The sequence below is a fragment of the Geospiza fortis genome, unplaced genomic scaffold, assembly GCF_000277835.1.
Source record: "Geospiza fortis unplaced genomic scaffold, GeoFor_1.0 scaffold1466, whole genome shotgun sequence".
Taxonomy (NCBI): Eukaryota; Metazoa; Chordata; class Aves; order Passeriformes; family Thraupidae; genus Geospiza; species Geospiza fortis.
Window position 1 is genome coordinate 151,632 of NW_005054635.1, and position 19,042 is coordinate 170,673.

Here is a 19,042-nt window from a genome sequence, read left to right on the forward strand (position 1 = left end):
TTTCAGAAACCTACTCACAAGCTGAGTGGGAAAAAAACCCAAACCACTTCTGATACGAAATAAGCAGTGGTTTAAGAATCTCAAAACGGATAGCAATAAATACTATTTAGAGGAGGCACAAACTACACTGCTATTAGCTTTAAGAATTTTACTTTTTACCCAGTGGATTGTGGGTGTCAGAAGGTAGGTGAGTTGCTTAAAAGAAAAAAACCCAAACTTGATTTGCATCTTGATTTTCCATGAGAGAAAATCAACCACAACATTATGTTTAAAGTCCTAGAGCTGGTGAAATATAAAAGTATGTGTCCATAATCAGGTTCCTTGATTTTACTACTGAAGAACTCCTAGAAAGGCTTTCATAACAACTCTGGTAAATATTTAAATTGCCAACTGTAGCTCTGTTTTTAACACTTATGGCTCCTGTGAATTGTCTCTTAATTCTGAGTGCTTTTAAACTTCAAAATTCATTTCTGGAGAGAAATGCAAGTTTGGCTCCCAGACAAAGCTTTCACTATGCTTTGCTTTCTCTGTTAGAGCCACTGGTTTGGTTCTTTTCACAGCCCTTAACCTCTTTCCTCACACTGCTTCTCCTCCAGAGCTTTAACTATCCAAAGAGTTTAAAACTACCCTCTTCATTTATTTCTAAAGACTTTTGGAAGTAATCTTTATAGTCATATGGTATACTCTTGCTTTTAACCTCTTCTCCTAGGCTACCTACATCACTTAACAAGACCAGCTGATGCAAAACAACTTTCATAAGTAGAAGTCCTTCTTTTAGATATTGCAGCACAAAAGCCACAGCCTCCCATAAAGAAAATCATGGAAATACACAACACTAGGTATATAGCTTTTTTGGGGGGGGATCTGTTCTAAAAGAAATTGGAGCAAATATAATGCAAACAGTGTCTTCTGCCCTAGATAATCATCATGTTTTTCTAAATCTTGCCAAAAGATACCAGCATCACCTTCCTTTTAGAGATCAGCAAACTGAAGTGCAGTATTAAGCAACAGTCCACACAGAGCATTCTTAAGGGGGCTAAAACTCCATGTCCAGATCTGCACTTTAAACCGTAAGATCAGCTTTTCCTTCCTCTTCATAGAATTGAGCTTAGTATTTTAAACTTTTGAACTTCAAAATTTATAAGTCTATCAAGAACAACATAAGGCTCAGAAAAATCAGATCAGCCTTTATTCAGCTGTAATTGATACTGTACACATTTATGCTCAACTGAGACTTTGGAAGAATCCAATAATTTATCTGAAATATTTATAAGCTACAAATTTACAGGGGAACATCTTAATTATGCATTTTAATTCCCTGTACAAAGGGAACAAAATTATTTCCAGCATTACTCCTTACCTAAACTAGAACACCTCTTTTAAAAAAGCAACACAGAAGATTGCCATGAAAATATCTTCAGATCTATAAAAAACAGCCTCCTACCTACGAACCTCAGAGTACCAGTTGAAAATGCTTCTAACAACTGGAAGTAAAGGAAAAAGCCAGCTAATTCCTGATTTCCAAGAGGTTCTTTCTTAGAAAGCCAGCTTTCTCCACTTCCATCTCTATCAGTACAAGCCCTTTGCCACTGTTCTCTGACAAAAGATGAAACTATATGAAAAGTCCTCCTTCCCCACTCTTGACAACCTCTTTTCTATTTCTGGTGGTGAGTTGACTACCATGGAACTGGCAGCCACTCCCAGAATGTGACATGTGTGCTCAGTGACCTTCGTCTCAACCTCTGGGTCTGCACTCCCTCTTACACCCTTCCCTGACCATGTGCTTGCTTGTTTTAGAGCGCTTTTCCAACTCTAAACTGCAGACCTGAACTTCCTCCCTGGTCTGGGACACTGGAGAAATGCAAAGTAACTGGGGAAACTAACTTCTAAGGATAACCAAATAAATATAGCACTCACATAAACTAGCACTTTTGAAGACCCTGTCATCTAAGAAAAAGCTAAGGCATTATTGGAGATGGCTACAAGAAAAACCACTTTCTGTCTCATAAGTTGTCTTCTGGGCATCACACAAGAGAAGTGCTGCCTCATGACAATTACTTGTTTGCTTGCTTGTTTTACTGTAGGTTCTGATTAGTCAATCTCCATATTATGAAATTGAGTATTTCAATCTAAAGAAAACAAAAAAGTTTGTCAACCCTTGCTGAACTACACCCTATTTTTCTATCTGCATGATTTCACTGAAGCAACATGATGTGTACGAATTTTAAGACTATATCCCTCTCTACCCCGGTTCCCTAATTATACACACACCTTTTAGTAGGTATCTGGAGCCCATGATCTAACCCCAATAACTGACTGTACAGTCATGTGAGAAAGCGGAAATCAGGCTTTCCATGGCAAGTACTCCAATACCAGAATTATTAGCTTCAAACTAACTATTCTTGACAAATCCTTGATTTATGTTAATGAACACTCTTTAACACTACGTAAACTTGCTAATGCCACTCAAATTCTGCAGCTAGAACAAACTGAAATTTCTATATTGAAAGAAGATAATGTTTTTGACTATCCAGTGTAAGAAAGAAGGAATATCTATATTCTTTGAGTAAATTTTCCCACTGGGCCAAAATTTTCTTCTCTAGCATTTTAAATCTTTTTCCCAGAGCTTGAGCTGAGATTCAGTCTGCAGTAGCATTAGGATTATCAAATGAAAGGGAAAAGAATAACCAAAATCCTATTATACAGCCTACCTCTTGAAATCCTCCAAAGCAGGTCAACAGCTTTGTTAATGATAAACTTATTTTGAGAAGTCATATTTAAATGATAATACAACATACAAATTATGTTTCTGGGCTTCTGCTTCTTGCACACTTCGAACTACAGGCAAAGTTTGTATTACAGCAGAAATACAGCCCTAAATAATACAGGTACTTCTTAACTTCAGGCAACCTTGTAAGAACTCAATGGCCATAGAATCACTGACAACTGTTTTATCTGTCAATTTTTCAGCATGATTCTAGTCTTGCATCTTGTTGAAATTTATCATACATTTCAGATATTCAAACACAGAAATTGCTGAAGGTGTTACATGAGACATCAAGCAAGTAAAAAACCTCTAAAGAATGGAAAAGCCAAGGCAAAGCTGGACAGGACTTGGCAAGAGGTGCAAAAAATAACAAGAAGGGACTGTGTAAGTACACAGGTCACAAAAAAAGACCAAGGAGAGTGTATGCTCCTTAATAAACAAGAATTGGTGGCAACTGACATGGAAAAGGATGAAGTCCTGAGTTCGTTGTCTCAGTCTTCACTGACAGTCAAATCTCTCTAGTCCCTGTCCTCTGGATTCTTGTGCGGGGAAGCAAACTCCCTCCCACTATAAGCAAACAGCAGGTTCAGAACCACTTGAGGAAGCTGAACAGCCACAGGTCTATGGCATCTGAAGATCCACATTACAGAGTTCTGAGACAACTGGCTCATGTTGCCAAACCACTGTCCACTGTATCTGAAGTCACGGAGGTTAGGGGAAGTCCCCAGTGACTGGAAAAAGGGAAACATTGCTCCCATTTTTAAAAAGGGGAGAAAGGAAGACCTGGGGAACTGGAGACCAGTAAGCCCCACCTGTGTGGTTGGCAAGATCATGGAGCAGATCCTTCCAGAAGACATGCTAAGGCACCTACGAGACAAGGAGGTGACACAAGGCAGCCAGCAATTGTGCCTGACTCATCTGGGGGCCTTCTAAGACAGAGTGACAGCAATGGTCAACAAAAGAAGACTAACAGATGTCATCAATCTAGATGAGGAAGGCATTCAATATGGGTTCCACATGACATCCTTATCTCCAAATTTGAGACAGATGGATTTGATGGAAGGTCCATTCAGTGGTAAGGAACTGGCTGGATGGATGCAGCCAGAGAGGAGGGGTCAACAGCTCTGTGTCCAGGTGGAGACTGGTGACGAGCCCCTCAGAACTCTGTCTTCGGACTGCCCCCTCCAGTGAAGGATTCAGTACTGGGCTGGATGGGGTCCTGAGCAACATGATATAATGAGTGGCATCCTTGCACACTGATGGGTGGTTGGAATGAGATGGAGATCCCTCCCAAGCCAAACGATTCTGTGATTCTATGAACCTGCATATTTTTGTGAAAATATGTAATGCCTGCTTTTTCCTTGTTCTCCTTATTTGCTTTTTTCCTTGCACCATATCTTGCCACTAATCCCTGTATAATTCTGCCTCTTAAAGTTACCTAGACACATTTTATCACAAGTTTCTTGCTGTCTTCTATGCTCCACACTTTTCCATAGTCTTCCTGTATCCCAGACACCTTCTACTAGGCCCCCTGATGAGGGGCATTGGTGGTGTCCTGAAAAAAACCTAGAGCCAACACAGATACTTCCCAACAGGTTTAACACATTGATGGAGGGACAACAGCACCAGTGAAATTTTGCCAGAGGTAACAGAGACCAGATGGACAACTCTAGACAAAAGTATCACCTCCATAGTCCTCACTCTAAAAAAGTAGATCGGCAGGGGAAGTGGGATGGTAGGCCAACTGACCAGACTTTGGAACGGTCAAATTAATTTAAAATACTTCCTTCACAGGCATGTTTGTGATTTGTCACAAAAAGCACTCACAACTGACAATGAATAAATTCACCAGAATAATTCCAGTTCTGCAGAGAGTTATTTCTATTACAATGTAATTATTTTTCTTTAATTAAATCAGTAAGGCATAGCAAGTGCAAAAAGCACTCAAGGTGTAATCCTGATCGTCAGACTACTGTTACCAGCATAATGGAGACAGAGCTGTTTAGAACTTGTTTTAGGCATAAAATGACTTGAATTTTCTTTAACAGTGCTAACTCCCTCCACCTTTTAATAAGCTCTTGAAGATATTAAAGTTCCTGTTTTCTGTAAATATAGACCTCTAACCCTAACTTCTAACCTCCAATCTCTCTGAATCCTGAAATTCTTTTGAGTTTTCTGAAAACTACCTTTTGATATACACTTGCTAGGCAGATGAGTCCAAATTCTGCCCTGTCTCTGAAATGGGCATAAAAATAATGGCTATATTGACTCAACAATGTCCAAATTCCTCCTTTATAACCCTATGTGCCAAAACGCAGAAGCTGCTGTTAAAAGTGAGTGATGTGTCACTGTATCAACCTAATACTCATAAAGAATTCACCTAACCACTGAGAAAACATGGTATTACAAAACTGCCTAGACCATGTCACATTAACTAATTTAATTTGCTGCAGGTCTTGAGAAAACATTCAACACTGCATAAAGTGTCCCTACTGTCCCTGAAATAGTTAGAACAGGTCCCAGTGTAAATGCTGTCAAAAAATACTGCTGGAGTTGAAAAAATTAGTTACAAGCACTACTATGCATTCTCCAAAATTCTTGCTGTCTTTACTTGGTCCTTCAAAATTCTGAAACCACAGGTAAGCTGAGTAAGGGCATCGAAACATTGATATTACACTATCAATTTACTATCTTCTATGCATTACCATTTTCCTCTACTATGAATTTCAAGACTACTGCTGGAAGAATTACTTAGAGTTCCCCATTCCTTACTTTGGCTCACATATACTCCTATACTTTTCCCACACCTATGTTAGCACCAAGTACTAAGAGGGAAACAGACCTTCGTATACAGGCAAGAAAAATGTGTTATTTCTGCTGAGCAGAACCTGCTTACACTGGCAAGAAAAACGCAAAACATACTCACTGCAAGATTTTGTCCCCTTCTTAAAACATTCTTAGCTACCTCTGATAACTTCACTTGATACTCTTCATTTATGTTATATAGTCTGCTTCACAAACCAGTATTTGGGTTTTTTTGAGGAGAAAATTTATGAATTTATTCACTATTGTACTATACCTTGACAGTGAGCTTTGCCAAATGCTGTAAAACCCAGATGCGATGGGACCAGGCATTGTAGTTGCTTGGATATCTCCCAGCAGCTTCAGAGCAGACATTCATTTCCTCCTGCACCAGTCGGTGAATACTCTCCACAGGTGCTGCTCCCAGGTTTCCTTTAGTTGCAAGATTGGGCAAGGAGTTTTCCTGAATTAGCTGTTGCAGCACCCATCGTCTGGTTAAACGATGTAAAGCGTTAATGGTGAGAGAGCAGTTTTAAGAGAAAAAGATGGTTTTTCATGGGCATAAATCGAACCTTTCCAATATTTCTACTCTCTCAACTATACTCTACCTAGGTAATGAGTGAGTAGTAAACGACCATCTGAACGCTTGCCATGCTATAAACGATGACACGATCATCTCACTCTCAACACAGCTGCATCAGTTTGCTCACTCTAAGTTATCACAGCTACTTACACAGCATTACCAAATAAACCAAAAGGAAACAGCACATTTGTGAAAGAGTGCAAGCAGCGTGTGCATGAAATTTCTAACTCGCTCCTCTTTCAAAGTCTTGCACAGCACTAAAAATGAAGTAGCCAAAGCAAGACAGAAATAAGTGATTTAATAAAAAATTAACTCTGCTTAGTATCTTTTACATCTGTAAAAGATACTAAGCAGTACCGCACACTACAATTCAAACTGATTTCTGTACACCACCAGCAGTAGCAAAGCCCAAAAGGCTTGTGGTTTCAAGGGCTATAGGTATAAACAAAACAAATGGTTCTGCTGATGATTACACATACACAGATTTCATATGTCTGAGATAACCATAGATTCCTATGGTTCTGGTTTTTTTATTTCACTTTGGTCAAAATTTTAGTGGTATTTTTAGAGGCAACCTCAATGCTGCATCTGCAGCCCCAGCACAAGAGGGTTCTACAAAAACAGATTATAGATGTGTAAATTTCCACAGAGCAGACCATGTCAATGGAATTGCTATGGTCCAGTGTGGAATGCTCTGGAGAGACTGACGTCCTCTGGTGTGCAACACAGAGGTTATCCTGTTTGGTCCTGGCTCACATCGGTTCCAAAACCAATGAATTGCTACTTTCAAAGGTGTCAAAATTTCTTTTAACTCCAAGTTAAAAGAAATCAATAAACAAAATAAAAGTAAGAAATTAACTTTTTTGAAAGAGAGAATTCAATTTTGCAAGCCATATGTAAACTTATTTATCTACATATATATAGGTATATAAAAATATGTAAGTTATGTATTAAAAAAAATTGTTAACTCATCTGCTTTTTCTCTCATTTGAATACGTCACAATATGCTTGTTCACTCATGGGTTTTATCTACATTGTATCTTTTTCACTCAGTTATCAAAAAGAACAAAGTATTGGAAGACAATATTAAAGATAATTTATAAGAATGCAATTTTAAACCGACTGTTTCTCAGCATAAAGTTACAAGCAGTGTATGAACACTTTCTTCCTACACACCATTTGTTCTAAAAAAAGATGTAAAGCTAAGCAAACCATGCTCTGTTGTATAACAGTATTTTATGAAATGGGGTAATTTTGAAGAGTTAACTTTTAATTTTTAAAAATATCTTCGATCCAAACATCACCTTCTGTATTTTTTTTTTGTTTCAGTCCACAGCTATGCAAGAAATAGAAAACTCAAAAATAGTCTCGGCAAAAAAAACTCAATAAGCATGTCACTCTTAACAAAAGATATATAATATTTCATTAACACCAACATCTGAGTAAAACCATAAAGACAAAATATTTCAACTCTGTAATTATTTCAGTTTCTTAAAACAAGCATGCTTTATAAGCCAAGGAAATCTGAAAAATTACACATGCAGGAGAGAGTGAAAAAATACAGACTTCATCGTCTCTGTGGCTACAGCATCAAAAAACCCATAAAATTAAATTAGAGCTACTTTCTAGGCAGTGCAATCATGACCTCAGAAGATTTAAAATATATTTCTGGAATCTGTTGAATATCATGGTATTATTTGGTTTTGGGTTTTTTTTTTGTCTTCTTCTATTTCCTGCATTAATTTTACTCCCATTAATTTGGAGTCACTTTCATTTCTGCATGTTATTATTGCTCTTACAGTTCCTGGAATGACTCCAAACAAACAAAGGATTGTTAAGTGACAAATGCACAATTAATAGATATACTGACTGTATTTGCACAAGATATATCTGAAACCCCAAAATATAAAGGAGGAGGTCATCTGACAAAATGAATTACATGTATTTGACATCTTCAGTGAGTGTATCTCCCACGCATAAGAAAAAACAATTTGGTTATGTTTTACTGAATTTTATTCACAGCCCCATTATAGGTTTTTGCATCTTCTGCCTGAGATTTAATACTATGGGGGAATAGGTAACCCAAAATTAATCATTATGCTGATGCAGAGAAGTATTTTTGCAAATCTTATTTTCTAACATGTATCAATCAGGGTCAGCATATCCAAATCCAAGCCAAACATTTGTGCAACTACCCTCAAATACACTTTTCTGATGTAGACAAGTAAGAGAAAGAAAAACAAATTATGACACAATCAAAATACTCCTAATTTAGATTTGCATGGAAATTATAGTTAGAATATTTTATTATGTCTAAAATATAAATAAATATAAAGAACCTAACATTCTGACTTATTAGATAAAAAACATATTGATCATCATAATGATATGGAAGGCATTGGGTTCAGAAGTATTAACACGCAAAAAAAAAATCCAATTTTTCTGGTGTTAGTTACCATGGAGAAAAGGTAAATTATGACAAACTGCAAGTATATTATAACTGCATACTTTTGCTTCAAAACCATCAAGCAGCACAAGTCAGTAGCATGAGGATGATGAAAAGAAGCTGAACATCAAAATTAAAAATGATGCTGCAGAAATTCATTGTTGTTGCCGTATCAATGAAACACCTTGGAATATTCCAGGCATTGCTTACTAGGTTTACCTTGAGACTTTTAAGTTCATGCATGCACTGACGAACAAGAGTTTACCAACAACTTCCACTTCCAAAAATTCTCATATTGTCAGTAAGTTTTATGTTCTTTATAAAGTCCTTATTACAGTATCAGCTTTACAGCTGCCCGAATGCTGGACATGTTAAACACAAACATTGCAAACTGCTTCCTAATGTGATACATTTAAATCTCTTTCGGGCTGTCTATAAAAGGCTGACCTAGCTTTTTATTTGGAGCAATGGATCTATGCTTCACTTGGCTCTGCTGCAGGCATCTTATGGTTGGGCATGACTGAGATGGCTAGCTTTGTGAACTTGAGTAACTCTGGAGTTAAATTTTCCAAACATGTGATCTGTTATTTTAATATCCAGTAGATGTGACTGAATGATTTCATTTAAGTTATAAATTATAAAAATAAATTCGCCAAACCTGTAAGACCAGTACTGAAATGGAAAAGAACCCTTTATTTACAAAGGTTGGCTTTAACAGAATCTTCACTTTCTGAAATGTAGACAAACAATACAGTAGTAAATCTGAGGGAAAGGAGAAACCTACAGTACTCAAAAAGTTACAACTGATGGAATCAGAATTTTCACATTGAGGATTTCAGGTGCTGCAAGACATGATAAATCTCTAAGGAAATATATCCCCCCTCCAAAGTTTACTTAAAAAGTGTGCAGCAGAAAAAGTACACATGATTTCAATTCTAAGTGTAGAATATAGACAGATAGCTTCTGCAATGTATTCTGCACAGTATTCTGCAATGACTGGTTCAAAGAATCTGATATATTTCTAGTTATCCTCCTGCATCTGTGATTCTCTTTAACTCAAGAACAGGAAATAAAAAAACCCTAGGAAAATTGTTTCAGGAGTCAATAGAAGGCAAAGGGAACCAACCTATGAATCCATGTTTCTGGACTCTTGGGAAATTTGGTTAACGCCAGTTTTCCAAGATGCAAATCTTTAAGTGGATTTAAAGTGCCAGACAGTATTAATTCTTTCCTACAAAAGATAAAATAAATCTGTGTGAATAAAAGTAGTAACCTGAAAACAGAACACAAATCCCAATAACAAACTGCATGGCATTTCCTTTGTATCATAACAGAACTTTACTGTCAAACTACTAGAGTTTAAAAACCCTCTAGTGCATTAATCCTTTCTACTATAGATACATATGTACTAAACACATGTGCACAAAGAACTTTATTTTAATCTGAACACATACAATCTGTTAGTTCTCAAACCTACCCAGAAATTACTGAGTCAACTACTGTAGGGTTACATATATGAACAAACATCCCTTCTTGAAATTAAGCCCTTAGGTCATGTGTACATCTGGAAATACTCTTACACATAGCACTCCTCCACACCTTTAGTTTTGAAATACTGTTCAAGATACAGGGTCAAGGTTGCCGTTGCCTAAATTTATAAGAAAAAGGAAAATATTCTCTGTGTGTAGAATGTTTTACAAACTTAACAAAAAGGTTGCAATTGCTCAGTTTACTTAAATGTAAAACAATCTTTGGTTTAAAGAAATTGAAATTTTCCCCTGACAAAACTTAATGTTCATCTGACACAACACTTACAAGAATACCTCCCAGAGACAGAGCAAAATGAAAATCCGTACTTGGCCTTCTCACCTTCTTTGCACAGAATTCCCTACCCCTCACCCTCTTCCTTCTAGCTCTGTAACTCTTATTGCCTGTCCTGCATGTTTGTGGACATCACCCCATCACTGGTTACTCCAAGGGCATTAGTCTTCATACCCTATTCTCCAATCTAGTAGGTAGCAGCTTTGAAGTAAAGATACAGTAAATTGCAAAGTTAGAATTTGCAGAAAGAAAACACACATTTCCCAGAACCCGCAGAAGTCACAACTAAAAACTGAGTGCAAGAAGCAGAAGCAATTTTGGCGTGTGTTGAAGACTGCAATGCAAGTTGTTTTCCATTACCATCTGTATGGCAGATTACCTTTGTCAAGTGGGCAGTTTGCTTTATCGCTCTCTTTGAGTGACCACATTAACACCTCCCTCGGGAGGAGACCTCTGCTGATAGTAGACTATTGAATATCAGCGCATGACTGATAAGAACTGTAACATCCCATTGTGAGATGCTCCGCCCAGAGGGAGGAGCCAAGCATTCCTACCCAGATATATTCCACAAGTTTTTGTGACACCAGCACGGCTTTCTCCACGAGATTCCCCAGAGAAACAGCAGCTATCTCTCCTCCCACTGGATCTTCAGAGGAAAGAATACATCCTTCTCTACAGATTCCCCTTGCTCCAACAGAACCACACCTGATACTTCAGGAGGACTGCAGCCACATTTCCAATTAGACTGCCACCAGCACCCTGACTCATAGGGTGTCAAGTTGAATTCTGACTCTGTCAGTGTTGTTCTAGTGTACTGCATTGTTTATTTTATCATGTATTTGTTTTTCTTTTCCCTATTAAAGAACTGTTATTCCTGCTCCCATATTTTTGCCTGAGAGCCCCCTTAATTTAAAATTTATAGCAATTCAGAAAGGTAGAGAGAGTTTACATTCTCCATTTCAGAAGAAGTTCTTGCCTTCCTTAGCACACTCCTGTGTTTCCAAACCAAGACAGCATGGGTTTGGGTTTTGGTTTTTCTAATAATTTCTGATTCATCGTAATGACAGGCATGGCACAAATGAGGAGCAGATGATCAACTCTCTGAACAAAAAACCCCGGTGGGAGGGGAGGAAACATATTCTGGAAAGATCTGCTATCAAATAAGAATGCAAAACTCCTCTGCAGTCTGATGCAGAAAACATAATGTTGTCCTAAAGTTATGGCCCAAGTCTCACAAACAAATTGAAATATTTCCTTTCTGTGAGTACATATTTTCTGTCTGAGTTGGTAATTTTTAGTAGGAAACTGACTCCATCTGGTACTTTGACTTTGTGTTGCTGTAATTGAAACTTACAACCACAGTCAGAAGCTAATGGTTGCAACACTAACAGTGAGCAAATATTATTTAAAATTGAAGCAGAGTGGGGAATGTATAAATCCTTATGCAAGTTTTGCCTCTGATAGCTACTGGAGCACCTGTTTTTATCTCAACCAAGTTCCAGCATGCTTCAGATTGGACGCTTTCAGATGGTTTTTAACAGGCAGTTCAGACACACCAACGAGAAGTGGCAGACTGATCAGACCATTCTGTTCTAATGCACTCAAATTTGGAAAGCAGACAAAATAAGCATTCAGGGTCAGCACTGGAGCAGGTGGAACAACTGCTTCATTACTGCAATGCAAAGGTGACATTTTGGTAAAAATTACTTACCACACAGACACAATGAAAATACAGCTTAGATCAGTCTGATACTTAAAACAAATGCATGTACATTTTTAACAAAGATTTAGATTACCAAGCCACCTACCTCCCAAAACCTGAACTTTCAGTGAAGAGAGTGTTCTTTCTGTATTAAAACATAGACTGTAAGTAAGCAGCTTCACACTTATACACTCTTAAATTTCCTCTTTTGCAAAGTTGAGGAACAGTACAGACATGATCCACCTTCACTGCTGTAGTAGAAAAGCTGCTTTTAGCTGTAATGATTTTCAAATGAAGATTCTCCCATTCACAAAGGACTGCAAGCATTAGTATGAGTGAAGTACCATACATTCCCATATAAACCTCTTCTGAGCTCTTTCAGCTAACATCCAACTTGGGATATATAATTTCTAGCTTACTTTCTTGCCATGTGGATCATAGATAATGTTTCAGCCTTAGGAACTATAGCTCCCATAAAAGATAAAATGGAGTAATTTTTACTTGCCTTATGCTAACACCTTTGAAGTCATTTATATCTGAAAGCAAAATGTGACTTTTCAGAGCATCTTGTTATCTAATGTCTTTTCATCAATTGTACACGCCATGAAGTATAACAGGAAGAACAAAGGCATTTATAAAAATTCCTTTACAATCACTTCCATAAAAATTTTGGTCATTTTAACTTGCGAGACTTTTCAACTTCTAAAAACACAAGCTAACTGAATTTAGGATTAACAACTGGAGATATCTCTTATGCCATTCAGTATAACAGGGGTTTCTCTCTCAGCTCCTAGGAAGTGACACATCTATTCTTTAGCAAGTCTTTGCCATATAATTACCTCTTGCTCAGGGTCTCAGGGTTTAGATTATAGTCCCTGCTCTTCTGTCACTTTCCAGTCACTTCTAATCTAAATAAATAAACAACAGATGTATGTGGTAGGCACATTTCAACTGTTCAGAATAGCTACAAAGTCAAGGGAGAGCATCTAGGCCTAGTTGGCCTAGATAACTTGTCTAAAGTTCTGTGTTCTCCCGTGCTTCATTAATCAGATACAACCTTCTAAGATAGGGAGCCGAGCTGAAATGCCTACTTGTCTTCCAGAACACCATTCAAGTCTTCTGATATGGCTCTGCCAAGTCCTGTGTCCTTTCCTAGGAAGGGATTTCCTTTTCTCTCTCTTCCTGTATCTTCAAGTTCAGTGCTACTGAGTCAACCACTATCTCTGAAGCTTTCAGTAGAATTCAACACATGAAAAAGAGATTATCCCAGCCTACAATGAAAAAGTCGATAAATTACAAGAATATGCGCAGGACTGCTATTCAGTAAACAACTAGAACACTTTTTCATTTTTAGGCTACTTAGGAGTCTATAATGCTTTTTTTCCCCTCAAAATAAAGCAGTGAATTAGTGTGTGTAGAATACAAGATGAACCTGGCATGACAAACATTGTCTGAGCAACAAGAAACCAATCATCCCACAACATATCCATCATGTTCTGCAAGCAGAGTGCAAGTCTCATACAATTAGTTCTCAGCTTGGACTACTTCAGCATACGGACTTATCACCAGCATCTGTACAGAACACAATCAGTCCTCTACTCTGTGACTTATTACACCACACATCTGGCTAGCTTGATCTGTAATTTCAAAGAGAAGCTGAAATATATGTCAACACAACAAAAGTGCCTCCCCTTCAAAAGAGCAAACTCCCAGCAGAAGCCTAGAACAATGAAGGGTCAGATTCAGCAAAGCAGTTCCCCTGCTAGAATGGGCTCGCTGGTAACCTCCACAGATACTGACTGGCTTGTGTAACAAGATCTCTCTGGATGCTAAACAGAGCTTCCAAGACAGACTGACTGGTAGATTACTAGCCAACAATTCGGGGAGTAAGGCCCACTTCTGTAGTAATTTGTATGTTTTGGTAAATTATAAACATCAGAAAAGAGAAAACAATCCTCATCCATACTCCTTAGCATTTTTAATTCCACTTACAACTTTGAACTACTTTCCTCATGCATATAAAAGCTAACTCTTCCAGTTGTCAGGCACAAAAAAGCCTGACTGATAAGGATGAACGCATGTGCAATAAAAAAATTCCACAAAACATAAACCAAAAATCAATTATAAGTACCATAAAATGAGATTACTGTAGCAGCTCTAGTATTTATACAACTCCTAATTCCATTTTAACTACATAGCTACTCAAGTTAGACATTTTCATGACACTAAACCCTTTGCTATCAAATTCATCCCCCTTTTTTAGACCTGAGAGATATAAAGAACACAGCAGAATCCTTCAGAACTGTATCAGCAGTGAAAGAAGAAAAAAGAAAAAGCTGAATTTGTCATAACTAGGGCTGACAAATAGACGCAGCATCAAAAGTGCACCATAACTACAGAAGTCCTGTTTTCCATTAATGGACTCCTAGAGACTATCACAGTTTTGTCAGCCCTCCAGCCCTCCTGAAACTATAGCTTTTATAGACTGCCTCCAGTCTTACCTTGGCAGCAGAAAGAGAATATTCCTCCAACTCTGAAATTTACAAAACAGCTGTAAGATTACAAAACTGTAAGGAATTGTTGTTACTGCACCTCCTGAAGAGCAAGGAGGTAAATTCCTGCTCCTCCTCCATTATGACTCCTGGACAAGTTCTGAAGGTTGATCAATGATGAAGCTATGCTAAACTCAACAGGCACAAGAAAGTAGAGAGGAGGGGGGAAATGTGTTTGAAATAAAGGGCGGACACCTTCTCTCCCTCTCTTGCAGTGTATCTACTGAGCTTGATAGCCTGCACTGGTAGTGGCAGAAAAATGAGCTGGAATCTCAAAAGAACTCAAACAGAGGTAAAAATGAGAACAGTGAATACACACAGCAGACATCAGCTGAGGACTACCCTCATTAACTGCAAGAGGAAAGAGGAATGGTAGTTCAGTGGGTCTTATACATCCTGAAAACGTGGTGCAAACATGCCTTCATATGCAGCACTGTAATCATCAGCCTTCAATTAAAAAAAAACCACAACCAATAAAAACCACCAAACCCCCACCCCCAAAAAACACCCCCCCCCAAAAAAAAAACAAAACAAAACCAAAAAAAACCACCACCCAAACAAACAAAAACCCCCAAACAAACAAACAAACCAAAAGCAAAAAAGGGCAGTCTCAAACTATCTGCAACATATAGGAAAGAAGAGATTTTTAACATTCCTTCAAGCACTTCTTAGTTGACAAGTTCTTGCTGCATCACTAACAACCACTTGAAACAAAGCTTTCAGCTGACTCATGTAAGGCCTGGGCCTTTTGATGGCATTTTCTGAGTGCAACATACCTCACATTCCAAGCAGTGGTGAAGTCGGGGTTTAGCAGTAGCAGGGTACACGTGATATCTATCAGCTCTAAAACAATGGAACAAGAGACATTAAGATTAGCAATGATTTGCACACAGAACTGATCTCTCTGCAGTCCCTTACTCCCTCTCATTCCTCAAAGTCTTTCTGCTATGGGCTGCTGTACCTCTGTAAAATATTGCTCTTATTCCAGAAATGAGAGAGCATTAATTAATTACTAATTTAAGAGGGAGCAAGATCTGCCATATCCTCCCTTTTCATTATTTAAAATAATGAACTGAGTATGCCCTGAGCAAGGAGAAATCATAATATAAAATCCTTGACTATTCAGTGATTTTAACCACACACACTTTATATGAGAAGCAGAGAATTCTTCAAAGAAAATCCAAAGATTTTTAAATACTACAGAAAATAAAAATATACCCTACTATTTTAGAACAAGTCTGAGCTGCAGATGGCTGCCATATATCATACTGTTACAAAAAATACATACACTATAAAAAACCTGTAGCTAAAAATTGAAACACCACAGCTATGAATGAGGATTACAAAAGTACTCCCTATTAAACTGTACAGAAAACACTTAAAATACATTGTGAAGCGCCTCAGACTGAAGTTTTAAGACTAATTCAATAAAAAACCCAAAGCAAAACCAAAAACATTTGCTTGCATCTCTGCATTTAAGCACTGTATATTGTAGATTTATTACACTAATTTTTAACTACGTCATAAAAACTGAATGTGACTATACAACCTTTTACTGTAAATTAAATTTGGCTACATTCTCTCCCAATCACCCTGAATTTAACATACTAATTAGATCATACTTCAGGTGATTTCCAGCAAATAAGAGGTACTTCATTCCTTGAAGAAAAAAGGAAAGGATGGTATCTCATGGAAACAGATCTCTGGCTAGTGCAGTCAAAATGACTGCAAAATGAATGAATTGTTAAGGAATTCCACAGTAACAATACATTAATCAATTCAAAACGCACAGGGACTTGGCTTCAGGTATCTTTGAAACAGTCAACATTTAAGCAGGTCTAAAAGTGAAATACCTTCATATATTACCGTGTGTCTGATTGATGATTTATGTCCAACAAAGAAATGTTGTGTTTTCCATTATGTTCTTCATTATGAGGAACATGTTAAGCCACCATATAATGCAGGGGGTGATGGGGGGGGGCGTGGTGGGGAATTCTTTGGTGTACTGTTGAATTTGCACTAAGCTGTAATGTTTTGAAAAGTGTCTCAAGGAAAGAACTTTCTATTTTCACAAGTTAAATCTCTCTTTGCTGCCAAGGAATAAATATTTTTCATACACACAAAGCTTCTTTCTAAGTTGCTGCCTGAATGTACAAATATTATTCCTTGGTTTACCCAATTCCTGAACCAGCAAAGTATTTCAACACCCATTTAATTTTATGCAGCTGACTATCCCAATTCAAATAACCTGGATTACTCACATACACAAAATCAAACATACATAAAATTAAACATCTGCTAAGTGTTTTGTGGCTACTGTTTCAATTTTACATTCAGAAATCAGTTTCGAACACTTACAAAAACATAATTTTTTTAAGGAGGTAAAGTTAAAATTGTGAGCTATGATTGTTTTATGTACATTTTCCATTTTATTTGCAACAATGGCTTTAGCAATTATTAGGTACTAGCACTCCACGTGTTATAGGCACATCAAGCAATAATTTAATATAGCCTATTTTAGTTTTTTGAATACTTCTCAGAAAAGCCTTTCAAAGTCTACTTAGAACAACACAGCTTGTTTATACATGATTTCCAGTTAATATGACCGTTCTGGTAATCTCAAAGGTCTGTAACAGCACCCAATCAAGTCCAACTTAAACAGAACTTGTTTGCATTTTGTCCATTTTCCCATCACAGAGATTCACTTCATCTTGAATATTATCAAAGGAAAGATGCAGATAAAAGGAAAATCTCCAAGTAGAACCCAGTTCTTTCATATCAATATTCTTTGATGTAAGTAACAGATGAAGATATATGACGTGTGGATTCTGAGCCGGAGACATGAAATGACACAATTTAGTAACCTCTACACCATTTTTCAATAGAAAAATGGCCCAATTTATTAACCTCTGAGGCCCTTTTTATTAGGAAGTCTTACAACAGATCTGGTACACAATGATAGTGCTTGCCAACTATTCCCCCATGTCAGTAACAAAACCCAGCATCTTTTATTTACAATTTAAAATTACTTTCTACTCGATACATTTCAGGCACATCCTTTTGTATATTAAGGTCTCCCTAACTGCGAAGGACAAATAAAACAATATGGTTTTAGCACACCTTGAAATATGGCTGTATCCAGTTTTATAGATATTCTGTGAGTAGTTCGTAACAATTTCAGAAAACCATCTTGACATAACATATATAGTGTGCATGCATAAATTTAAAAAATATTGGAGAAAAGATAAAAACATATTGTAAAATTGGGATTTCTAAACTCAAATAATAGCAGTGGGAGCAGTCATGACTCTGGATTCCAAGAATCCAAAAGAAACTATAACTAAACATCTGCGTCACTAACCTATCAATGAATGACTATAAAGCACCTCCTTCTTCCAGGACCCTGTCAGAAAAAATACCAGACATTTGAATCAGCACCCTGTTGTTCTCTTCTGTTCTATTTTAAATGGCTTACAGTGACTCAAAACAGAAGAGGCAAGTAGAGACTACATCTGCAATCATCACTTATAACAAGCTTCAATAGAATATACAATTGAGTTCTGAAGAAGTAATAAACAAATCTATTTCTTTACTAGATGCAAAAGAAAACAACTACCCTGACAAATTCCAGGCATGCACCTTCATCTACAAAAGCAATCTGGCGCAAAATCCTTGAGAATACTTAAGAGAAAACCGTAACATCTCTTGACAGAATATACATACTTATGACACCTTAGAGATGAGTCTCTAAGCCCACCTGGGAAAGACTTCCATCTTAATTCTCTCCACCACTGCAGTTCAGTTTCTGCTCAAACCTTTTATCAAATGTGAAACTCAATTATGTTAAAACATACTAAACTCCTTTACAAACAGGGTTTAACATGAAGGACCTGACTGTGTTTTACAGTGGTTACAGAAAACCTCAGCAGACAGGAAAATGCTGCAGATACCTCTTCTCACACATTTGAAATCGGCTTTTGTAAATAAAGAGACAAAACAGAATCAAGTTTCACTTTCAAAATAAAGCCAAGCAGGCACTAGTTTAAAATGCACGCTACTGCAGTATTCACTGACAGAGTTTTCTGAGCTGCATTTTGAGAGGAAGGGTTGTGCATGAAGGTTGTACCCTTCACCTGTGAGGGAAGCAGAGGCCTGCAAACACCATCCCTGTCGCATCAGCAGGTGTGACAGCATCACAACCCGCACAGGTGTGACTGGAGCAGGGCACCAGCACACAGGTAATGGCTACCAGCTGTCTTCAGACACCCAAAAACATGACATAAATGTCAACGCTTGTACTTTGGCTTGAAACAAGAAGTTTTTCTCTGTGTGGAAATTTCAATGTTCAGACCTTACAATAACACTTGAG

The 19,042-nt window shown here is 37.5% G+C and overlaps 1 protein-coding gene across 1 annotated transcript in view; it reads right to left on the minus strand.

Moving 5' to 3' along the window:
• PTAR1 (protein prenyltransferase alpha subunit repeat containing 1) overlaps positions 1-19,042 on the minus strand; it is a 90,640-nt gene that overhangs the window by 10,150 nt on the left and 61,448 nt on the right. Inside the window, exons 4-7 of the mRNA XM_031064805.1 lie at positions 15,450-15,516; positions 12,228-12,266; positions 9,725-9,829; positions 5,847-6,060 (exon numbers count right to left, since the gene is read on the minus strand). Of these exons, the coding sequence (XP_030920665.1) occupies positions 5,847-6,060; positions 9,725-9,829; positions 12,228-12,266; positions 15,450-15,516 (425 nt within the window). The remainder of the gene's footprint in view (positions 1-5,846; positions 6,061-9,724; positions 9,830-12,227; positions 12,267-15,449; positions 15,517-19,042) is intronic.